The sequence below is a fragment of the Chrysemys picta genome, chromosome 11 (genome assembly GCF_011386835.1).
Source record: "Chrysemys picta bellii isolate R12L10 chromosome 11, ASM1138683v2, whole genome shotgun sequence".
In the NCBI taxonomy this organism is placed as follows: Eukaryota; Metazoa; Chordata; order Testudines; family Emydidae; genus Chrysemys; species Chrysemys picta.
The window spans coordinates 42,380,750-42,406,462 of NC_088801.1; the positions used below are offsets into that span (position 1 = coordinate 42,380,750).

Genomic DNA, 25,713 nt, shown 5'->3' on the forward strand with positions numbered 1-25,713 from the left:
TCGAAATAATTTCCTTAAAGTCCATTATTGGTATATGAAAAAAAATCCAGTGTCTTAAAAATAGAAGTATTTCAGGACACTTATTTGAAATATATAATAGAGAAGTGTGTGTGTGTGTGTGTGTGTGTGTGTGTGTGTGTGTGTGTGTGTGTGTGTGTGTGTGTGTACACACGGGGCCTAAACAAGCAATAGCAAGTTAGATGAAGGCTTCAACTCTTCAGAAAAATCTCATTATGTGACGAGAGAAGTGGCTCTGTAGGGAGTATTATGGAAATATCTGGGTTTGATTTAATGAGGCTCTTCACATTGGTGGAATATCAACTTAACAGAGAAAAGTCTACCCGGGGCGCCCAAGTTACCAAAATGAAAATTGGCAATTGAGATGATAAGAACGTGGCTTTCTTGTACGAAATCACTTCAGGTAACAGATATAACATTAAATAACATACATTCTATGTACCAAGAACAATGTTTTATGTACCAAGTCTCTTATCTGTCTCTTCTAATGACTTCCCTTAGCGGGTTGTTAGTACTTGACAGCAGGTCTCTGCGCGGGGAACTTTTTTCCAATTCCACATTCAAAGGAGGTCCATCAGAGAACATGATTGGCAATTTTCGTCATAATCTGCACATTATTAGCATCAGAATCGACATGGCAGTAACACTGGTGGTTTTTGATGTGCCTTTCTTCAAGTTCAAGGAAGTCCCTCCAGTAGCAGTGGCTTGGTATGGCAGGTCTCAGTTATCCAGTGGTGGCTTTTCAGAGGCAAAGGCGTGATAGACATGTATGGGAAATAAATCCAAGAGCCGTTTTACCAAAGAAAAGAAACAGAAAAACATTAAACTGAGAGAAGTACCTAAGGTCAATGCTTCAGGACAGCATCCTATGCCTAGAGAGATTCAAGTATTTCCCAGATCGGGTGGATTATGGTAGTTGGAAAGCATGAGTTTAAAACTGCCTCTCCGACTCCTATAGAGCATCCTGTCAATCTCACACTTCCCTTCCCTTTACCGGCCCATCCACGGCAGCCTCATTAGCTACCGCTCTTTCTGCACAGAACATACGCGAGGCATTTCCAATTGATTCGAACTAAAACGAAATCAGAATACCACAGAAACACTTTCCTCTTCCGTTGACACCCCTCCTCTCCCCCTTCTGTCCCATTTCCAGACGGACGTGGCTGCAGGCTTCACTCAGTCCCTAGGCCAAATTCCCCTTGCACAGGGGGTGAGGTTTGGCTCAGGACCGACTGAGGGCGGCGGGGGTTGGGCCCAGCAAGGAGAACAGAAGCTTTGCACCCAGTGACACCCGTGCAATTCTCCCGGGGCGTGGCGCCCAGGGCAGCCCTTGGCCCCTGCGCTGCGCTGTCCTGCAAACCCCGCCTCTGGGGCCTGCAGGCATCCCGCGCTGGGCCCCGGGGGCTGCGGGAGGAGTGCAGGGGGATGTCAGTCCGGGTCCCAGCCCCCTCCCCCGGCTCGTGTCTCCTCCAAAGGGGGGGTGGGGTGAACGATACAAAAATAGAAGGAACTTTTCCAGAGCCCGGCTGTGGTCCCCCCTCCCCTGCCCCTTACAAAGGGGTCGCCCCCGGCTGCGGGCGGGGTAGTTATCTGGTGAGCGGCGCCTCCTCCCGCTGGTCCGGGGAGGCGCCCGCGGTTTTGCTCAGCACGGCCGCCGAGTAGGGCAGGAAGCCGCTCTCCGCCCGCTGCGAGGCCGCCGTGCAGGGGAAATCCGAGCCGGAGCCGCGCGAGCCCAGCGCCGCGGCCGCCGCCGCCGTCTGGCTGCTGTGACAGCTGAGGCAGGAGCAGGCCGTGGAGCCGGCGGGGGGCGCCGAAGAAGCCGCGGCCGCCGCGGCCGCCGCCGCCACCGCCGCGCTGCTGTTGAGCCCGGCCGCGGCGGCGGGGGCCTGGTAGAGGCCCGGGTGGCGGAAGCCGCAGAGCAGCTCCGGGCGGGAGTAGGGGTGCGAGAGGGCGCGGAAGGTGTCCAGCGGCCGGATGGAGGTGGCGAAGGGCGAGGCGGCGGCCGCTCCGGAGGCGGCCGCAGCCGCCGCGGCCGCCGTCACCCCCACGTGGGGATAGTAGTGCAGCGGCACGTGCGAGTGGAAGGGGTAGGGCAGGCTCCCCGTGGCCGCCGCGTGAGTCATCATGTAGGTGTAGAAGCTGGGGTCAGCCGGATGGGGCCAGGACATGGCCAGGCGCTGCCGCTTGTCCTTCATCCGTCTGTTCTGGAACCACACCTGGGGGGTGGGGAGACACAAAACACAGGCCGGCCTTAGAAAGCAGCGCAGCAGCGGCTCCGGACACAAACCAAACCCCCACCCAGCTCCCGCCAAAGGCAGCAGTACCTCCCGAGCAGGGCACGGCTGTGCCGGGCACGCTCCCCTCCCCGCCCCCGCTGCTTAGCCTGGCTGTGATTTATTTATTAATTATCCTCCTGGTTTACCACCTAAAAACCTTCCTCCAAATTCGCGCACGCACAAAACCCGCTGACATCAGAGACGGTTAAGGCTGTCAGGAATTAAAAATGAAAGTGGCTCCTTTGAAGGAACCCCGCTGCTTTTATTGGGAAGCTTTTCTGTTTGCTTTTTGTTAATTGCACGGTGTTTGCACACGGCAAAATATTGTTGCGTTTTGTTTTTAAAAGCAGCCATACAAACGACATTCCGAGTTGCAAACACTGCAGCCTTGCTTCTGCCCTGTAACAATGGGCATTTGCATCTGCCTTCCGCTTTAGCATCCTTGCTTTCTATTATTTTCTAAAGCTACTTGCAGGAAATGAACATGCCAAAAATACAGATCTTTCTGAAGCATGAAGGAGAGCGTCTAAGATTCGCCCTCTGTAACGGAGCAGCTTGTTTTCTTGTCTCAAGCTTTTTAGTTCCACACTGCCTCTTTTTAATGTCATATAATTAGCCAAATTATTTAAAATAATCCAACGAAAAGAGATTTTACCCGAATAAATCACTGAAATGCTTTGTGTCAGTCAGACTCTAAATCCATTTTAAATAATACAGCATTTGTCTTTCAAGTGATTTTGTCCGAAATGGGAGAAATATAATTTTATTATACTGACGGTCCAATTCCTCTGCTTCATTTTTTAAAAATATCATCGTTTGTTTCCCTTTTAACGTGCAAGTGCAATACAAATTGACAAGGAAAATTAAAAGGCAAATAAAAAAAGTTTCAACTCAGAGAAACAAACAAACCCAACAGGAAAGACAAGACCGGATGTTCTTTAACCAAAAGTCACAGATAAAAATAGCTAAGAAACCAGATGGGAATTACGCAACACTATTTATTTTTATGTTCTATTGTTATGTTATCATTGGATTTATTCTTTTGCCATAAAGGAGAAGGGCACAAGCCACTGCATTTTCCTGTCTGTAAGAAGCATCTATTTAGCCGGGAATTGGGCTCGATCTCATATTTTAAGCTCCCAGACAGCACAAAAGCACCAAAATCCACATCGAGTGTACTAGCCCCGCGTTTGTAGCGCTTCAGCTGAGATACCTTGATGGTGGTCTCAGGGAGGTTGAGCGCTGCGGCCAGTTCGCACCTCCTGGGCCGAGACACATAGTTCTCCCGGTAGAACTCCTTCTCTAGCCTGGCTATCTGCTCCCTGGTGAAGGCGGTGCGGTACCTTCTCACCTGGTCAGCCCCAGAGCCGGAGCTGCCCAGTGCGTTGCTGCTGTGCAGGCTGGTTAAACTCGAACCTGAGGACGAGGTGGTGGTAGTAGGAGCTGAGTTGCTTTCTGAATAGCCTGGCAAACAAGCAAGCAAATTGTGAAATAAAGATTGTTCCTCTAGATGTGTTTGTGTGTATTAAATAAAGCAGGAGGTAACGTTACCAGTCTGGCTGTGAACTCTGATAATTAATGCTAGCTGTCATTGTTACAAATTGCTGCTGTTAATAGAATCAATAAAGTTTTTTTAAATCACTTCATAACGAAATTATTCTAAGTAAATTAGGCATTTTAGTAATTATAGAATTCTAGCTTCTGCAGCAAATTAGCCAAGTAAGAGTGCATATGCAGAGCACAATTTTAGAGATGTGGTACCGCTCTCATACTGCGATGATCTGATAACTCTAATCTATGAATCAGGTTTAACAGCTACATGAACGTTTCTTATTTTCGTTTGAGAGGCACAAAATAAGTGCAGCCATAAACAAAGATATGTCTTGCATTATGGTGTAGATTGCTTTTCTTTTGACACATTTGACAAAATGCATCTACTGTTGCCCCAAAGAAATCCATTGATTATTCTCTTATTACACTCCCCAATGCAAATAATTCACCAAATTTATTTCAAACCTGGAACGATGGAGGGATTTTAATAGTCAGCGTTATCAGAGATTGAAAGTGAACAATGGCCAATTATTATTAGTGTGAATACACAATGACACATTTTATACGTACAAAGAAAGACAAATACACACATATACATAGATATATAGATACGTAGATAGTTTCTACGTATCTATATACTCAATTTACTCCATGTATGTATATTTGTATAGATGGAGAAATACTGACAGATCTACAGAACGAGAAAAACTATATAAATACACATATATCGTTATAGATATGGGAGAAAGAGAGCGATTTCCATGAATATATAGAGACACTTTGCTATATAAACACTGCTTAGCGTATCTGGTGTATCGTGATAACACATTAATAATAATTGTGTGCGATTTTAGCAGTGGCTTTACTATATAGAGAGCACTGTTTCCATAGGCTAACAAGTTTAATCAAAGAACAGGACCGTTGAGCTCGAGAGGATAAAATAATATTTACCTTTGTTATTGTTTTCCTTCAGCTGGGAGGAACTCAGGCTAGTTGGGGAGCGGAGTGCTGAGCAGCCCACCTCCACATCACTGTTCATATCTGCCTCCTGAGCAACTTCTGAATAATGGCTAATTTTCTTCCTGCTTTCCGGCGGAGCAATTTCTGAGGAGACGTTGCTTTCGCTGTTCTGGTGTTGAAGATTGAATAAAGTGTCTATTTCAAATTTGCCTTTGGCCGGGATGTCCCCTATAGTGCTATGCAGAGAGGCGGAAGTTAGTCTAGGGCTGAGGCGACCAGTGTGTTGAGAATTTTCAAGGGCCTCCAGCACTGCATTTCCAGCTGAGTCTGACAAATTCGAGAGCCTTTTGCCAGCTGTAGGGCTGTGCAGCCCTCTTTCCATCAGTATCATCTCCTTCCTGATTCTGTCCATCATCTCAGCTTTATCAAAAATGTCAAAGTTGCAGGGCTGGTCCTGTACTAATGATGAGCTGCAGCAGGGGCTAATTCACATGCAGCCCGGCAAGTGTCTCTAAATATTATTATCCCTTTTTGAGGGAGGCGTAAAAATTGTGGGATGCCAAAGCGAGGGAATGACTGGTCAAAATGACCCATACATCCTTTCTAGCCCGAAATGTCATTCATCAAAAAGTAGTGCTCGTCATTAAGGTAGGAATGACGCTGTTCGAATAATCATTTATTGTAACAGGTTTATAAGCAAATAAACACAAGCTTCTGTCAGTGGATAATGAAGGCGGCTTCTGAGCAGACAAATATATCCAGGTAGAAAGAAAGAAAGACAAGAAGTGAAGAGTAAAGCTCTTGTCCTTAGCGTGATCAGATCTTGCTTGAATTGCTCTGGGGTTTGGCCTCTGGGGTGAAATTGACAGTCTGATTAATAAAATGAGCTGTGCAACATTTCCCCCTTCATTTAGGTGCATCATTATGCTCTGATTTTTGTTTTGTTGCCTTTTAGGTCCTAATGATGCAGCTTCTTTCTCATTTGTCCTCGGACAGAACTACATGCTAAATAATAGATAATGCTTTATGTATCTAAGAGCGGATTTTAAGATCGCAACTAAAGGAAATGTTGGAAGAGGACCTGCGGACTGAGACTACCCTTCCACTGTATTTTATTTACTTTTCTTTTTCAGTTAAGAATGCACTCGTACTTTTATTTAAGAATTTTACTAGCACACACCCCAACCATCCCCATACACACAAACCTTATACTGAGACTTTTAAAAACTATTGCTGCTGGTACATAACAGTTTAAGTGCATCTACCACAGCAGCCTGCACATGGATTTATTGTAATCCTGGGGGGTTTTTTAGTATATTTTTCTCGTTGCATCCTTAAATATGGTGCCCTTTTTACTTTCTATAATCTTGTTTATTGTCGGAGCTAGTCTACGATTTTTTTCCTCTCTTGGGAAAATATTCTCTGTTGTGCAATTTGATGGCAAAAAATGTCCAAATAACGTTAAATGCATTCATGATTTAAAGCACCATACTGCAGCACTGTCATTTCATTCTCTAGACAGGTTTCTTTTTACACCCTCCCCACGAAAAGCGAAGCATTTTTACAAATATATAGGTATAATGACTTGATTTTAGTATTTCAAAGGCATCAAATAGTGGTAAAGACATGCTCCTCATCATCATTCTTTCTCCAAGGTTACCTGTGGCTTAGTTAGCTGAGCTATCCGTTGTTTTCCGGGTTGATCCGGAGTAAAATGTCTTGTGCTGTAAAGGACACGGACTAGCAAGCTTAGTAGACGTGACTATCGGAAAATCTCTCCTCAGTGATAACTTTGATAGTAATAATGAAGCTGATGGCAACCATTTAAACGAAGATAAATCCTTTGTCATTAGCATCTCTGGAGTACTCTTCAATAGCTATCCAATCTCTACTTTCTGAGAGATTTTTTTTCTACCCACATAGTAAAGTTTTAGATCCTGAGTTTCTGAGTTTGATCAGGTATAGAAATATTCCAACGTTTCCTGTGATTACATAGGATTTATTTATTTTTTGCCAAGAGAAGCTCTTCCTTGTAATGTTAAAGTCACATCTCCTAAATTCCTATGCTCTTGCCTATGATTCGTACGTCGAAAACGGGATTCTTGTCGGCTTTTTAAGAACGTATTAAAAGTCTCCCTAAACATTCCATGAAATATTTAGGAAACCATTCTACGCATTGTTTATAAAATCCAGCATTCTATTAATGGGAGTTTTATGTCAGCTCTTTGAAATGTGAATTTAGCTGCAGTTTGGTGTCCTATGTTTTACAGCCCCAAACCAGACAGAAGTAAATATCAACTTTCACTAACCGCAGGGAGCTTTGAGCAGTGTGCGTAATTTAAACACGAAAAACCTATATTTTAATAGAAGGAATGTAAACGTCAAAGCCCTATATATTGCCAACACAATCCAAGCGTACACTTTCTGAAACTATATTTCTCCATAAATAATTTTAAACCCGTAAGAGATGGTGATATAGTTGCCTTTCTTACCCCAATATAAGTGGTGACAAAGCGGTATCTTCTGTTTTATCAGGAGAGAGCACAATTTCCTACACCGATATTTACTGAAAAGATACAGTTGTCTGACAGTCTCCATAGGCTATCCTGTTATTAAAATGTTATAAGGATAGCAGTTCCCTGAGATTAAACAATTCTGAACAGGAGAGTGACGATGTACATATTGGGCTCTGTTTGTAGGTACTGTAAACACTGCCTAACTTTAATTCAAAAACTTCTCTATTATTGACTATAGATGGGTAATCCAGACTGTAACCAAACTTTCCATCGGAAAAGGTACTGGTCCCAGTTAAATACAAACTTGTGTTTTACCAGTTGAAATAATTATTATGCAAAATACCCCTCCTAAATATAGAGCTGAAAGCCGATTTCGTCCAGATTGATTAGTGCGTTACTAGTTATAGGAGGGGAAACGGAAGTCTGTGGGTTGCTTTATTGCTGTCGTTTGGCGCCCCCGTCTGTTTTCTTAAATACTTTAACTGGGTTAGTATCTTTCCCCCCCTTTTTTGAAAACCACAGCTAGACACCACATCTCCAACACACATCTGAACACTACCAAATCCAATAGAGCTTTATATTCCAAAAATGTTACTGCACCACTAAAAAGAAAATGACTGTTTTATGATATATTGCAGGTGAAATAGGCTACAACAAAACTCCCAATGTGAAAAATATGTTATACACAAGGTCGACTGTGCATTACCTTAATTAATGTTTTGTTACATTGTGCACCTTTTAAATAATACTAATACTTCAGTTTATGAATAATGTGTTTCAAAATGTAGCTACATTCGCATGGTGGGCAAATTACATGCCATAAAGACGGTAATAATTCTCTCTTAAATAAATATTAAGTAACATAAACAATCAGCACAATACAATTAATCATTCCTCTCAAGAATGGATATCCACTAATAAACTAATTGTTTGATATTTATATTCTTAGAAAACTAGATTGATATATTTTTATAAATGTTTTTAGTTTTTCTTTTAATAATGAGTGCAGTCTAGAAAACTTTCAACACATATTTAAAGGGTTATATCAGCAAGCAAATGTAAAGGAAGTGATATAGACCGATGAAAATAGATGAGTTTTTGCTACCCTCTGTTTACTCAGTTGTTCTTATAAGCTATAAATAGCTGCCTAGGCCTACAGCCAAAGGATTTTATTTTATCTTGAGAGTTGTTACTTATGATATCAAATAATATTTTGATCGTCTGTTAAATCTTCACTGAAAAAGAAATTCATATTAGATCGACTGAAATCTCAACCAGTTTTTAACTAGTTTTAAGGTGTTCTTGGGAACACTGGCTAAAATATTTGTTTTTTTTTCTTAACTTTGGGTGTTCAGAGGTAAATTGTAAAACATTATTATTATTACAGGTAACATACAAGGTATAGATGCACTATTTCAGGTGGGAGCTCGCAAAAAACTTCTGGTTGCATATGTCTATATTGTCCCTCAAATAACTAAAGGCCCGGTGTTGCAGTTGATTTCACCCAGGCATCTATAGGAGGACGCAGGCTCAAGTAGATAGTGATCCATGAGCTTTGCCCAATTGTTATGAAAAGTGGTGAAAAAAGAGAATTTTCATGTGTAGGTGAAATAGTCTGATGAGATCTATCGTTATTATACAATGTCGCTTTGCCCTTGACTTGATTACTCACAAAATGAAACTAGCGCCTATGTTTGCTTTATTTACTTATAGTTCTATAGCGAATTACAGGAAGGCTTGTTTTATGAAGGAAAAATACAAGCTGAGACTTATTGCACTAAGGCAATTATACCTGAAAGTTTGTGCTAAGACAACAGGTTCACTTTATGTAGGAACCCTCTTCCCTCTTTTGTAGTATATAGAGATGATATAGATATAGATACTAACGCAGGTATTTCACTCTTGCAAGCTAGAAAGTCCAATTCTATTATTCAAGGAAACAATACAGTTCAAACTTACATTATTAATCTGCACTCTGAGCCTCCACAGAAAAACGTGTAGAGCCATCTAGTGACACAGCTGGGATCCTACATCGTACGATATAATCATGGGAAATGCTGAATGATGCAACTTGAGAGAATGTCTCTCTCTGCTTACACCTCAAACTCTGCAAAAACTGGGAGCCATTTAATATTGTTGCTGAAGACTTGCTGCTGGGTACAGCAGCTGCCTGGAGTTTTACTGGAGACATCCGTGCTTTCTATGAGCCCATATTCTTCTCCTCTATATAAAGATATAATTAAAGTACAAATATCCTACATACACCTACATATATACACATACTTATATTTATTCTACTTCCTAATGAGAGGTGGACAAAGCTAGAATTATTATTTAGGAGGACTCTAGCATAGTTGTCTAATTACTTGTGCTTTTTAAAATATTTCACTGCCATGGTAAATATACAACTTGATTACAACTCAAAGAAAGCTTTGAGCACCATATATTACAAAGTTAATAACATTGTGTCTTTTTGTGTTAGCTTCACGAATGGGACGTATGATGCTAAGTTCAGCTGATAACATTTTATGTGATGTAAAAGTTATTTCGGTTTAAACCGAACCGTTCCCTGCAGCGACTTGTATGCAACGCCAGCACGAGTTATGATTCTAAATATTGGCTGGGACTTATGAAAGATTTTATACCCGTTTCTGGGGGGAGGGGTGGAAACATGTTAAACACTCACGTTTGCTTAAAAGTCTTCTTGGATTTTGTAGAGGCCACTGTGCAGAGTGATATTTTTCAATGTTCTAAAGCTCAGGGGACTGGACTCGGTGACCTCTCAAGGTCCTTTACAGGCTTACATTACTATGAGTCTATGAAAATGTATCTTTCAAATATCAAAGTCAATTGACTTCCTAAATAAAGTTCTGTGCATCCATAAGACAGATTTGGAAAACATATTTTAACATATATCCTTACACGGCAATTAAGCCTTTTCTTTATTGCAAGTGTTTCAATTTCTACTAGGTCTTTTTGTTGAGTTGGAAGAAAAAGAAACACAGAAAATAAACAATGTTTGTCCACTTAGTCACTAAAAACATAAACTGGTTAAAATTAAACAAAGAAATCTAGCGAGGATTGGAGAAGGTAGATGTTGAAATATTACTAATCTCCTTATTTTGTAAATGAGCTATTCAGGCTGAACCCAAACGTGCAAAGTTCCTTGGTTTGTTAGGTATGGTTTTGTTTTCTGCAGCAAACCATAGCAATAGACCGTGACTTCAGAAGGGCAATCGAAATGAAGAAATAGATTTAAAATATAGCTAAGAAGAGGACAACGTTACCAAAGCCAGATCACATGACAGCCTGGTAAAGAGGTAAAAGAAGGAGGTGGCGGAAGGATGAGGGTGTGTTTGCTGGGCAGACGGAAAAGAGAGGTGAAAGAGAGTAGCACAGCAATTGCTCAATCCGTACGTTTAATTAGGACAAAGATTTGATTACTAACTCTAGTAGATTTTTTCCGAAGATTTTTGAGGACATGAGATATTTTCAAAATCATAAAATGCCGCATAGTTCTTTATTGGACGAGCTCAGTAACTTTCTTGCATGATGTGCTTGCAGATATCTAGCTAATGTATTATACTGGTGCCCGTATTATTTCTAAATGGAAAATTTAATACAGATATGATGTCAACTATGCACACACTTACCGGGAAGGAAAATTATTCTGTAACATTCTGGAGCAAATGAAAACATCCATTATTACGATCTACTAACAAGTTTCAAAGTTGTCAGTTGCCACTGCCTTCTAACATACTTTTTCACAATAAATGAAGTAGATAAGGAATCGTTTTAGAATACTTTATTATCAAAAGTATAATATTACACAGAAGCAAGAATTAATTAGTCTAGATTCTTGTTCTACACCTAAGTGTACCACATAGTTAAAGCAACAAATCTTAACACATGTAAACTGGGTGTGTATTTTCAGACATTATAAAGAGACTTTGACTTTTGAACTCATTATTTTTATTCACATTCATAATATCCTGTTCGTGCAAAGCATGAGAGTAAGGCAATGCTATGTTTTTACACACCTCACAAAATGACATATTACTGAGTTTCAATTATTGATCCCAAACCACGGTTCAGAGACATAGTCTCACTGGGCATGGAATCATAGAAACACTCATTGAAGCGAAAGTCGTATTTGGTGTTATTTCGCGCTAAGACATAATAAATTAATTTGCTTTGATGTAATAGGGCTAAACAGACAAGAAACTTCATACTTTAAGTTTCTTTTATTTTTATTAATCACTTTTTTATATTTTTATGACAGGAAAGATAATTACAATATACGTATTGGCTAGAAGAACTACAGTACGAGATAAAAACAGAAAATTGCACATGGCCAATGCAATACACATTTTCGATCTTAAATACCTCAGAATATTCTATATTTTAGTGAAGAATCCATGGGAAAGCTGAATTCAGTTAAATAAAGGAATGAGTCTTTACTTGTATCCTTAGGAACCACTTTCCTAATTAGGTACCATTTTATATCCTGGGAACAAATACTGAGTCGGCTTATAATTGAGCGAAATACGTTGCCCCGTCTGGTTTATTTATTTGACTTCTTACCTGATTATGAAAGATTAAGAGTAATTAAGTGGTTGGAGCTAATGAACACGAACTTGTGTTTGCCAGGCGGTTGTTATTGTGATTATTGGCACCAGTTTGTCATTCCTCACCCCACTTCCAGAAACTGCCAAATATTATTAGACTTGCTACAAAGCTAAAAGACCTGCTAGTACTGCGAAGCGGTTCGCTTTCTCATTCAACTCACTTAAGCCAGTGTTACTAAAGAGAGATCATAGTTTTTTATATATAAAATACCCCAACGGGCTTGTGATCCTTGGTTGTTATTATCAATGCAAATTGCATTTCAAAACAAAATCATGTCATATATTAATTTCGCTTTCCATAACCTGTCCCTTTCTTTGAATCTTCCACTGTGTTGTTGTGTGTGTGTGTGTGTGTTTTAAGCATTCAAAACATATCTATTATCATTTTAATTTTAAAACCCCCTCTTCCTTTTGCTTTGGAGAAGCTTCCCTGTAGTAACTTGTTGCATTTTATGTCCAAGTTTGCGTGTTAAGTGTTTGCAACAAGTAAACCCAGAGCAAGGACGCTGAAAGGAGCCAATCCAATAAGACTGAAATATGTTTATAGAACGTGCTACATTTTAGGATTTTTGCATTACAGCAAGTTCAAAACCGACACAGCACTCGTGTCGATTCGACAATATAAAGATTTGCGGCAGTCTTGGAAAGTTAATCCTAGAACCATAATAATAATAAGCAAACACGGCATTTTAACTTGTCAGTTTTACCACTAGATTAACTGACACTTCAAGAAAAAAGCCACATGTAATGAATCCCAGGTTTAACATCTTGTGCAGTACACAGACAGTGGATTTTAATGGCTATCTTGTGCAATACACAGACAGTGGATTTTAATGGCTATCAGCAATGATATAAGATCTGCCATTTATGTGTGCGTGTTTGTGTGTCTGTGATCTTACACACACGCATATATCTATATATGTTTATGTACTATACTTTTCAGAAATAACGTAAACAGCACTGTCATTTATATACCCTATTAGAGCACATAGTAAATTGCGTATATATATCTAGTATCCAAATGATAATAATAACAAAACCATGCGAAGTCTTATATTTCTTAATAAGATAGTAGAAAGATACTGCAAACTTCCGTGTAGCGGTCATTAATAACTCAAAAATGTCAATACATCTATTTAGGAAAGGAACGTTTAATTCTAAACTAAATGGTTATTTAAATACATCCCATTATGTGCATTTAGCAGTAACCGTTCAAATATCGGAGTAGGATCATTAATTAAAACAGTTTGGCTGCTAGTAATTAGCAACTTTCCGTGACTTTGAGCCATAATTTAAATAACCATATGAATCGATAATGAAGTAAGAGACATAATCTCAAGTGTGAAGAACTGCAGTAAACACCGAGATATTCTGGACAATGACAATACATTTCCCTTCCGTCCCTTCCTGCGCATTAGATCTACTTCCTTCTCTGGGATCCGTTTGGTCTTGCTTTGTGCTGAATAATTAAAGGGTTAACCAATACGGTCAAAAAGTTGGAGCGCTTGTTTGTTTTCTTCCTTTCTTTATTTTAAGCCTTTTGAAGAGATGGAAGCGAGCTGGGAGATAAAGCACCGCTGGTGCGGCAGAAAAGGGGGCCATAAAACCCCTCTCCCATCAGCGTAATCAGCGCGTTTCGGAGTAAACGCCCGTGGAACAGCACTGTAAAATATGAATAAGTGAGGCAAGGGGACTCGCCGGTCCCGGGCAGGGGCTGAGAGCTCAGAACTGGTTCATGCGCCTGGAGGATCACATGCTCCTCGGCAGCCTATGGGGCGCCCCCGGACTCAAGCAAACTAATCTGGAGCAGGCCGCCCCCATCCCCTTTCCCCCTCCCAACCTGAAGTTAGTTTTTATAAACGTACCACAATGATCTAACCTGTTGGAGGCAATAACAATGTGCACCATGCCTAGCCCGGGACCGAGCCGCAGCCAGGGATGTGCAAGGCCATGAGCAAAGCCGCGAGATGGAAGGATTAAGAGGAGACGGGGGCGGCGGCGCCTCCGGCCAGTGCCGCAATTTTCTCTCTTCGCCCGTGTTCGGGGCGGCTCACTCGGGCCGCTCGGCGGCCGCCCCGGGGTTCGCATACGCTGGGGGCCCGGAGCGCTCGAGTTCCGCGGCCCGCTCCGATCCGCCCTCCAAAGAGTGCCCGGGCTCCGCCGCTCCGCCGGCCACCCCGGCGCTGGGCTACGGCTATCACTTTGGCAATGGATATTACAGCTGTCGGATGTCCCACGGGGTCGGGATTCAGCAGAACGCCCTGAAGTCTTCCCCCCATGCCTCCATTGGCGGCTTTCCTGTGGAAAAGTATATGGACGTCTCTAGTTTGGCCAGCACAAGCGTCCCCGCCAATGAAGTCTCCTCCCGGGCCAAGGAAGTGTCCTTTTACCAGGGCTATACCAACCCTTACCAGCACGTTCCTGGGTACATAGACATGGTCTCCACGTTCGGCTCTGGGGAGCCGAGGCACGAAACATACATCTCAATGGAGGGCTATCAGTCTTGGACTCTGGCTAATGGCTGGAACAGTCAGGTTTACTGTGCTAAAGACCAGGCCCAGAGCTCACATTTTTGGAAATCGTCCTTTCCAGGTACGCGAGGGAGAGCTTTGGTCTGAGTTTAATTTCCACCCTGTGTTACACTAGCCGGCCTGGCGACCTGGTTACTCTGCGCACACAGCCACCCGGGGTAGGGGAAAATGTTTGTTAAGAATATCACATTCTGTGTTTCCACCCTGTGTGGTAGATCCCAGAGCCCTGGAACTTAGCATGCCCAGCTGTCCTAGCCTTATGGCTAGTTTTAATTTGTTCTGATGATTGGATTTTATTCACTTTTGCCTTTGATATTTTGGGAAGATGTGCACATTGATGTCTCGAATGCTTGGGATTATCTGTTATTCAGGTTAGCACTTAAGACTCACCCCAGAGTAGTTAAGAAACTGCGTGCGGTTAGTGTGCACATGCACAAAACCACTTGCAGACAGACACAGGGAAACACACAATAAGCAAAGTTCTCCGTGTACTTTACATACATATAACTAAACTCAACCCCCCAGCAAATGCACTGCGAAACTTTGCAGGCTCGCTACCATGCAGGTTTGGAAAGCGATGACAGACCATCAAGATTTTCGTGCTTTAATAGCGTGTAAATAATGTGGATGTGTAAATAATAATAAGCTGTAAACAACCTAACGTTATTTATTTTCCCATGAAAACCAGTGCCCAGCAAGTATCAGTTAAGATTTAAACGCCTGTAATAAAATTCTAATTTTTCGCATAATGTCTTTTACAATAGGGGACGTTGCACTAAACCAGCCAGATATGTGTGTCTACAGACGTGGAAGAAAGAAGCGAGTGCCATATACAAAACTGCAACTTAAAGAACTCGAGAATGAATATGCCATTAACAAGTTCATTAACAAGGACAAGAGGCGAAGGATATCCGCAGCCACAAACCTGTCTGAGAGACAAGTTACCATTTGGTTTCAGAATAGAAGGGTGAAGGATAAGAAAATAGTCTCAAAGCTGAAGGACAATGTATCTTGATCTATTGGTTGTGGACAGTGACGGAAATATAAATACAATTTACGATCAGCTAAAGACTTTTGGAAAGACTTGAAAATATATTTAATATTTTCCCCCCTTCCTACGGCGGCGAGATTTTGTGATTTGCTTTTAATTAATGTCAGCATTTTTCTCTGATCCGTGGAGAATGCTGCCAAAACTTGACTTTGTAGTTCTGTTTCTTTCTTCTTTTTAGTGTATTTTAATATCTTCTGTTCCTCCCTCTAGGCCAGTATAAACGACTTTAAGTATGTTGATCAGTTACAATTATAATTTTCTTAAATACTTATCTGTTTTTTTCTGTAAAATTGTCTCTGAACGGCCGGTTGCCACGACTGTCAGTTGTGATTTGGTATCATAAATTTCATAACGATGCAGAATTCTTTAAAAAAAAACAATTAATGTAATGTAATTGGGGATTAAGAAATAATTACAACACCGTTCTCAGTCTAAAATAAAGTGAGCCCACCAGCATATAGAGTGAGTGGTTGTTAATGTGAAAATAGCTACTTTTATGTAGTTGGGAGGTGATTATTATTTTTTCAGAAAATAATGTTATTTGGAGCCAGATTGGAACTAGAAAAACATATTTAACTTCCGCTGTTTCCATGACTGTCTGTATTCCACATATTTGGGGGGGGGGTTACTTTGTAGTCATTTGCAGATTAATGATTTCATACTCCCTAATTTAAAGAATAACAAAATATTCTGTGCAGATGCATTTATTCGAATGCATCACACACGATTACTTCAAACAATACAGTTTTATAGGGTTATAATTTGCTCTTCATTAGTAAAGATAGTCCGAAACAGATAAGTTTTATGAGTTTATAGCTAGCTAGTTAGCTGCATACTAGGAACACACAGTTAAATTGAATTCCAGTGTTTAATCATATTGCATATAGAGGACATGCTGTATAAAGGTGTGTATAAACGTATGTGTATTTTTATATAATGTATTGGATGCCCTATTATCCTGTTTGTCTGAACAAGCACAAGACTCTCCACCTTCACCCTATCATGTGGTTTGAAAACTTCTTGTTACAGAAGTGAATCTTGCTGATACCTTTCAGTTACAAAAATACACGGGTGTTAATGAAAGAAGCAATAAATGATGACTTTCGAAAGATGCCGTAATTTATTTAGATCAGAGAGGCTGGCGGTTGTGTTTTAGTTTTGTTTGAATCTTAGTGTGCGTGTTATGGTACCCATGCAGTGATTTTGATCATACAAGTCAGTTTACTGCTAGGAGAGAAAAGAGAAAATGTCTCCATTTATGTTTCGTGTAATTATTAAACTATGTTGTGTTCCGAACTATTATTATTTATTATAATAGCCTATTGCTCTAAACACGTTGATACTTAACGTATGGTGGTAAGACATACACTAAGTCTCTTTCCATCAAACGATATTGTTTCCGTTCTTGTTTTAAGGTCTGCTTTTACTTGGAATTGTGTTGGAAATAGGTTCTCAACTTCAAAGCCGTGAATAAGTTTGTCAAGAGCTCCTTAAAACGTCTTCAATAAAAACGATTTCCTTTCAATAGAAAGACAGTTGAAGAAAATCGCATTTATTTTTACAGCATGGCGTTTTGCAGGCTGCATTATGGAAAGGCTACTTTTATGGCTTGATTGATTTTTTTTTAAAAAGCAAGTCAGATATCTAACGACAGGCTGCATTAAAAAGTCGAGAATACAGCCCAAAGACGCGGCTCTTGCTATACCAGATCTTTGTATAATGAGTAAAAGATGCTTTCTGCCTACAGTTTGCTATACGAAACATAATTGTGGTTTTCCAGCAACTTCAGCTCCACTGTGATATTTCGTCTGCGCAACAAATGCAGCTTCTTTGAGCAGCCTTGCGGTGTTTTAAATGTTCCATACGTGTTGGCTTCACGTGGCATTTCAGAATATTTGTTGTGTCCTTGGGCCCGAATCTGCATTCATACACTAACAAGGCTCCCTGATGCAGCTCGTTTGGCAGAGTGTGGAGTTCAGAATGCGTCCCAGACTTTTTGTCAGCCCATTCATTTAACAAAATGACCTGTTCAGCGAAGTGTTAGGCTCACACGTTACCCTTACACTTACTCCCACCCTCGCCCCCACCTTCCTTTTTAACTTGGAAAAAAAATCTCCCTCCGCTGGAAAGCTAGGTTCCAAATTGGATTTTCTTTCCCTGGGAAAATAAGAGACTTTGGGGGAACATAAAATCTCTAACTTGAAGTACATAGGAGGTAGAGTAAATGTCCAAAAAAGTGTTGACCCTTCTCTGATAATCAAAACTGCCTTTGTTTAGAACTTTAAACATCCCTTTTCTCTATATATTTTAAAGTCCGTCTATCTGTTAGAACCTTTTCATCCTATTTTTTAAACACTTTTAAACTAAGAAATACTCATTGGTTAGATTGTTATTGCTAACATTTAGTTTTCTTTTTGCCCAGAACTCTCTCGTATTATATTATGTTTTGATGTAAGGTTAACCTTTACTCTCAGTTTGTATCAGAATACTGAGATGCAGATTTAGCCAAGATTACAACTCCACTTTACATGCAAATTATACATTAGAATGAAATCTGAACGCGCTACTAACTCAATCACACGTGAGGAGTTTCCTTTTAATTTGTGTCCCATGGAACCTAACGTGCAGAAAGAGAAAGAAAAATGCAACTATAGTCAGAAAGGCGAGGGCTTCCTTTTTGCCTCATCATCTGCATTTCGAAACATTATTTTAAAATGATACTATCTATAGATACACATACAAAGAGCACGGAAGTGCTATGGAAGAAATTAAAGAATGCTTCGGCAGAAAGTATGGATAGCTGCGGTAGTGCTAGAGGCAACGTCTACATCACTGGCTATTGGGATCTGTACAGTTGTTTGGAATATCAGATGAATTATAATATACCCAGCCATTGTATGCGCAGTGTACATTTCATATCACTGCCACCACCTAACTAAGAGACCTTATGGCCCCATAGTTTATGCATAGTAATTTATTTTAGACTAATGAAACGTAGCGTAACCATAATGATTATGCTACTATATATAATTAATGTACTCACTAATTGTAAGAAATCAAAGTGTGAAAGAGAGAAAGTTCTATTTCACACTATTCATGAGTACATTGATTATATATATTAGCAGAATTATTATGACGACAATATATTTATTATATAATATATGTATAGTTTTATTTCACACAATTAATGAATATATTAAATTAATACATTGAATTGAAATATGCCGTGGCGACTTGGCTGCCCTGTATTTACCATTGATCTTGACTCCTATAGCTGTGCAGTGGAGTGAGCGCGGATGTATAGGACACTCCTGCCATCTCCTGGACAATCTCTGGCATAGGCTGGGAAAACACTTCACTCCCGTTCCAGGTGCTGCATTTCCACAGTACAAATGACAACTCAATACCATTAATTTACATGGCGCAACGTTCATATTCAAATGGAAAGACTATGCCTATACAATCAAAGGGGTTGGAGGTGTAATCAGGTCTAATAGTCACATTACTTTTGATCCAACACTTACCCAAAAGCGCTTAAGAGTAAAGGTCTCGATCTAGCCCTATAGTGAAGTGAACCATTACATTTCTTGTCCAAATAAGAAGAGAGGGATATGCACGTTTTATTAAAGAATATGATTGAACAAATGAGGCGCGTGTTTACAGCTGAAGATATTATTCTCTCCAACTAGACTTCGAGTCACTGCTATATTCACCCCACCACGGGCAAAAACTTCCAACAAGGATTACATTACATGATATTTTGTCATGTTTGGGCAGACTTAAACATAACCATTATTTTCTGCAGCTACAAATACCTCTGCTGTATGCTTTTGTTGCTAAGATTTTTCTTTCCATATTTATTTTATTATTAATTTACAATTATAGATTAGTTTAAGGTTAATTGAAAAGCCCTGGTTTCTCTAACACCATAAAAACTAGTTTGAAGTGTCACCTTTCTTTCCGGTAACAGAGCTCACATCTATTCTTGTTTTTTTATTGGGGAAAAAATATACTCTTTTGAACACAAAATGCCCATTCCTTTCTTCTGAGAGGCTAGACGCAATTATAGCTTTCTTTATTAAACGCTAGTGCAGAAGAAAACTACATTTTCCCAACTATTTTCCAGCATATTGGGAAACGAAAACAAATAAGTTAATAAGAGAGACTCAATTGGTAGACATAACTCAAACAATAAAAATTAAGGGCAGTGGTCAGTAATATCCTCCAGCACTGCTTGTGTGGTCTTGTGTGGTCTAGAGGGATAATCTGGAGAGTAATCATTTAAAGATTTTCTTCCAGGGCAATGAAATTACTGTATAATTTACTCAAAATTCCCATTAAACAGAAAGACGACTTTCATTAGGAAAATGTCAAGACTGCCAGTGCCTCTGATCTCCTCATAGAAATAAAGCCAAGATTAAAACTATAATTAACAAGACAATAACATGGAAAATTAACCTTTAGTGTTAACCATGTTTGATATTTTAATCGAGCTAATGTAACGCGATGAAGTCAGTGCTTTATGTTTCTGTTTGAAGCTGAGTTAATTCCGTTGTGGGGACATTCCGTTTATGGAACAGCGTGTCTGTATATACTGTGTGAAATGTATTAAATGGATGGACGCCGAAAATATTATTTAGAAGTCGACTTTATATTCCGAAAACCTGCTCTGAAGACTGCTGACGGATGAAGAGTGATCTCAAAAATATCCATGACCATCTGAAGCTTTTTCCTCTGACAACTTGCCCCATATCACCCCCCTTTCCCCATATTTCCGTATGTTTTAGCAAATAGCTTCCAGCCTCTTGCGCCATTAGCGGCATTTTTCAGGGAATATTTCGGTCGTGGCTGCTATACACAGGGTCTGGCGGAATTCAGAACGGACTCCTCAAAAGGAATCAACGGCTCCCCAAATCTCCACAGCTCATGCGTTCACCCTTTGCCACAGCCATGCGATATGAAGTGTGGACGCTCACTAATGTCATTCTTAATGCAGTTGTGATGCGAAAAGCCGGGGGGAAATTCTTGAAACCATGTTTGACCCGAAAAACTCCAGGTGCCAAGAGCTGACCTCCTAGTGGCGGAAAAATAAATGCTATGGAAATTATGTCATATCAGTCAGACAATTTAAAACTCGCGGCGACCACTCTAATTATTGCCGTGGCTTATTGCACCTCCGATTAAATGTGTTTTCTCGCAGTTTCCGAATTAATTCTTAGCTTCTTCCCTCGCCAGTCCTTATTAATAAGCCTGATTTGCGAAAATGAAAATAAATCAATCAATAAAACCTGTATTTTGGGCGAGTGTTCTAAAATTTATTACACTTGATATAAATATATTCTTTGGACTTTTTTGTATTATTTTGCAGTGTTAAAAATAAAGTATCCTCAATAAGAAACATGTTGGGAGAGAGAGTGGAACACGTTTTTAAAATGTAAATGACTAAATGTCCTGTAAAGAACACAGACCTTCAATGATTACACTCTCCCCCACATGGGTGATAATGGAAGTTAAAATGTGAAAATCTGAAAGGGGAATAAATCTACAACTAGAGTCGTATCAGATCTTTATCATAATAATACCAATAATAGCAGATCATCAACGAGGAATTTAATTTCAAGCATGTATATATGCATATATATAATGATGTTTGCAATAAAAATATATGTACATATGCATATTTAGGTATAGCAAATAGCTTCACACCTTCACAATAAATGAGGAAACCGTAGGTGAGAAATAAAGCGTAATAATCATAATGATCGAGTCAAGTGGGCATAAGGAGAAATCACAGTTCTCCGGATTCTAGGTAAAGTGCCCTATCTAAAGCTTTACAAATGTTTGTTTTCTCTTATTTTCCCTTTTGTAAGCAGCGTTCCACTCCTACTCCACTCATTTTTATAGGAGTGGGGACAAAGCTTTCTCCTCCCCCTCGCAAGTTAGGGATTTTAATATTTCAAGTATTACTATAATACTTAGAACAAGAGGGCTCAGTGGGTGTAGGCGGTGCTGAAATTACCGGCTTTGAAGAACCTGTATGCAAAGTTTCGTCCAATCGTTTTAGGCTTGCCGCTTATTCCCCGTTGTAACTAAATCCTGCTGTAAGAACAGCTGAAGGCCTTTGTTGGAAATGTGTGATCGCAGTCTCTACAGATCTGGCTACGTTGGCTCTCTCTTGAATTTGCAATCGCCGGACTCCTTTTATTTTCCTAATTTGCGGACTAATGGCAGTCAATTGGCGGCTCTGCCCACCATTTCCTACCCCAGAAGCTCGATCCCCTGGACTTGCTCAAGTTCGTGTACAACTCAGCCTCAGAACCACGCTTTCAGCGGCTCCTCGCAGCCTTACCTTACGGGCTCTGTTCCAATCAACATCAATTCCAACAGCAACAAAGAGTGCCTGGAAGAAAACAATAAATACTACGCCCACGAAGCAAGCTCCAAACAGGAGGAAAGATGCAGGCAGAGGCTCTCCTTTGCTAATGACCCAAGTATTACTCATCCAACCAACTTAAAGCCAGTGAAGTATGACCACTCCAGCCTGCAAAGAAGTTTGCATGGCTCATCGGCTCTTTTTGAAGTGAATTCCTCTCCTTCAAGCTTAAAGGAGGACTTCAAGAATTCGGTCAACTTGAACCTGACAGTGCAGTCTGCAGCAGTCCAGTCATGTCTGAGACCTTCAGTGCAGGATGGTATGCCTTAAATAACTCACTTTATCTAGAAGAGACCTAGAGAATAATTTTCTAAAAGACCCTTAGAATTATTTTAATTACACCTTTATCCATTTGCGGAATTAATCAGTTTATCTGACAGGATAGATAGCTCTTGTGATGTCCAGTGTACTTGACAAAAACATACTTTGAGCAAGTTTATGTAATGCCGTTTATTGCATGCTCTATGTATTGCAGACAATTTATCCATTAAATTATCGACATGTTTGTTGTAGGTTTGCCTTGGTGTCCCGCCCAGGGGAGATTAAGAAAGAAACGGAAACCTTACACAAAACAACAAATTGCTGAATTGGAAAACGAGTTTCTCCTCAATGAGTTTATTAACCGACAGAAGAGGAAAGAGCTATCAAACAGACTGAATTTAAGCGATCAACAAGTAAAAATTTGGTTTCAAAACCGAAGGATGAAAAAGAAAAGAGTAGTAATGCGTGAGCAGGCGCTTTCTATGTACTAGACAAATGTCTTGCCATTCCTGTAATGAACATGTCTTTTGCAACTCTAGCGTAGAGTATATTCCCGATGAAAACTTTATTATTATTATTAAAACAAATTATAGAAGTTCTAAGCAAACCTTTGGGGCTCTTGTAAATTCGCAAATATTGAATTCTTGGCCAAAACGAAGAAAGTAAACCCCTCAAAAGGCTACACTAAGACCTGTATTATCAGCTCTTATCTTTAATTTCCCTTTATAATAGATTTTCTTCTACTTTTTTCTTTCCTTGGAGGATGAGCGGTACTGAGCTAAGATCCATTTCTCTAACTGTATGTAAACATAATTTTGCAGAAAAAAATAAAGAAACATTGATTAGTAATGATCTTGGATATTTAAATACTGGCTAGTCCCTTCATATATTAACTTGCCCTACAGTACGAACATGCACTGTTTGTTTATTTTGTGGTTGGGAATAACCTGTTTTTTTTTTTAATGGAAAAGCGTATAACTAATAAACCCTATTTTTAATAATCCATTAACGTAATGGCATAGATCCGAGAACCCAGAGGCATAAATTTTAACTGGGCACGTGACTTGTGCGCAAGTGCATGGCTTAACATGACTACACGGCTTCATAATGCGCCCAAAGGTTTTCTGCTTCTTGCATGTTGAAAATGATGCATTAACTCCTGCTACTTATTTTAAAAGGGGTCGAATAAATCTCTCTTCTGCAGTCATAGGCTGCGGCAAACGGAATGAAAATGCCTGAAGTACTGAGGGCAAAAAATCCTTTGTGCATCTTCAAACATTCATGTGCGACTGAAGGCTGCAGTTGTCTCCTGCAGCCCTGCCCTTATACCTAGACTTTTAAACTGTAAAGGGAAAATCAATGGTCAGGCCTTTGAGCCCTTTGCCGCAGCTTCTTACTTGTATACCACAAAGAAATACATGTAAACGGGCTGCCTTTGGCTTTGGTTTTCAGATGCGCAGAATGGTGCTCGTCGTATTGCCTGCTCCATTAAAAGAAAAGGAACTTTTATTTCGACGTATATATTGGTCTGTCTTTGTCAGCAAACGTGTCGAGGTATCTTTCCTCCACACACACACATACACTGCCTTTGAACAGCCTTGAAAAAATAATGCTCTCCCAGTCACGTCCATGATAAGATGTTTTGATTCATTGACCAGAATCCAAGTGCAAAACTCAGTTGTCTGAGCTCCCTCACCCTCCCCATCCCTCCTCTCTCTCCTGAAAGAAAGAAGCGAAATGTCACTGCGAAGGAGTTTTTAAGAACTAAACATCCCCCGGGCCCCGCCGCCAACGTTACTATAACTGTGCTCTGTTTCAAGCTGCATGATCTAGAAATTGAACTAAAAAAATCTTGTAGGTCGCGCCATTTATTTGCTGCAAATCGTTTATTTGGTGACCCGTGCTGTGCGCAGTCGACGTGCCTTTAGCCTTGTTGGTAGGGATGACTTTGGCCTGGTCCAAATGTTACACTGGGAAAAAAAATAAAAAATCAAAGCACCCTGTTGTAGGTGATAAAGATGCGGTTAATACAGGCCGATCTGCAATTTCTTTTCAATCACACACCTGAACAACAAATACTAGTGCCAAAGAACCGGTAAACATTGAAAACGTTCCAATGCATGGGAGGAATTTACTTCCATTACTGTTATTTCATCTGGCTGTTCAAATGATCATTTCGCATAATTTTTTTCTGAAGACAAAAGCTTCTGTGCCTTTGTCCACGGCAAACATCTCCAGTTAGAAACACCTCTAACTTCATCGAGAAAAGCTCGACACATTTTCCAACTCATCTGATGTTTTTTAAATGTTTCATCGAATTAAATCCATTTTTCTTACTTCGTTTTTGCGGGTGATCCCTTTACCTTAAATGTGAAACTGATTTGTGAACAGTACGCAGAGCTTTCTACCAGATGCGAATCAAATGAAAATTACATATATTTACTGGGTTTTATAATTTAAAAATTTCAAGGGATCTTTAGGTCCTGATTAAAATGTCTATTGAATGTATTTTTCACGTAAATCAGTTTTTAATGCAGAGGCTTTTTCTGCATGCGAAATCTTGGGCTGCCTTTCCTTTATAATAATAATTCAAAATGACAGAGACTGGGTTTTCTGATATGAAATAGACTTAAATGTACTTCCTTCAAGGCGAGTGAATAAGGATCAAAATGATAGTAAACAGTACAAAGAAACTATCTATTAATACAAGCCTAGTGACGGTCTGAAATCAGCTTCAGCGTTGGCCAAAATATAATTAAAAAAAAAGATACATTTGAACTTTGGTCCTATCCAATCATCAGCTTTAAAATGGGTTATGGCAGTTGTAAGGAAACAGTCTTTACAGCTCATTTTGGATATAAATACTGGCTTTTTGGGGATGCAGTGTATCAGCAATGTTTCTGAATGCCTGAGGCTGGTTGCTACAGAAGAGGAAAGTGGTAACGGGTCCAGAGATATTTTCGATGATAAGAATGAGAGCCAGCAAACTGGGGATTAGTATTTATGTCTTCTAAATTATCATATTACCTCATTACACAATGGAGGAAAAAATACGCCTGAGGATCTCGCTATTCAAAAGTGAACACTTCTGAAAACCACCAGCGAAACAATGCATTCTGAGAATTCCAGAAATTATATTTTTAAATATTTTTTTATTTAAAGCTAATGCGAACCGATAAATACAAATCTCTTCTTTTCCTAGTATGTTCTTCGATAATAATAATAATACAAAGAAATTCTATTGAAAAAATCCAGAAGAAAAGACCCAAAACTTCTGAAGCTTCATTGCTGATTCCACCCATCCCCCGCATACTAGTCCTTCCCAATACTGTCTAGAAAAAATTGACTTGTTTATATTGCATTTTCCACCTTCCCTTCATTATATTTACAAACTGCCCAACCATTTTATTTCTTAATTTTCTAATATTAAAGCTTGAGAGGAATATTGGATGAAAAAATGTGGAAAGAACAATGCATTATTCATTAAG

The 25,713-nt window shown here is 39.9% G+C and overlaps 3 protein-coding genes across 3 annotated transcripts in view; 2 read left to right on the forward strand and 1 right to left on the reverse strand.

The window, feature by feature from the left end:
* Window positions 1-5,359, reverse strand: part of EVX2 (even-skipped homeobox 2) — a 5,970-nt gene extending 611 nt beyond the window's left edge. Inside the window, exons 1-3 of the mRNA XM_005300440.3 lie at window positions 4,797-5,359; window positions 3,508-3,758; window positions 1-2,234 (exon numbers count right to left, since the gene is read on the reverse strand). The exon at window positions 1-2,234 is cut by the window's left edge and continues 611 nt beyond it. Of these exons, the coding sequence (XP_005300497.1) occupies window positions 1,605-2,234; window positions 3,508-3,758; window positions 4,797-5,220 (1,305 nt within the window). The 5' untranslated portion in view covers window positions 5,221-5,359 and the 3' untranslated portion in view covers window positions 1-1,604. The remainder of the gene's footprint in view (window positions 2,235-3,507; window positions 3,759-4,796) is intronic.
* An 8,356-nt stretch (window positions 5,360-13,715) lies between these two features.
* On the forward strand, window positions 13,716-17,038 carry HOXD13 (homeobox D13). Its single transcript, XM_005300441.5, has 2 exons — window positions 13,716-14,541; window positions 15,245-17,038. Exons 1-2 carry the CDS (start codon window positions 13,917-13,919, stop codon window positions 15,493-15,495), a joined length of 876 nt encoding a protein of 291 aa, XP_005300498.2. The 5' UTR covers window positions 13,716-13,916; the 3' UTR covers window positions 15,496-17,038.
* A 4,462-nt stretch (window positions 17,039-21,500) lies between these two features.
* Window positions 21,501-23,077, forward strand: HOXD12 (homeobox D12). The gene is made up of 2 exons (XM_005300442.4): window positions 21,501-22,223; window positions 22,478-23,077. Exons 1-2 carry the CDS (start codon window positions 21,662-21,664, stop codon window positions 22,714-22,716), a joined length of 801 nt encoding a protein of 266 aa, XP_005300499.1. The 5' UTR covers window positions 21,501-21,661; the 3' UTR covers window positions 22,717-23,077.
* Window positions 23,078-25,713: the final 2,636 nt, after the last annotated feature.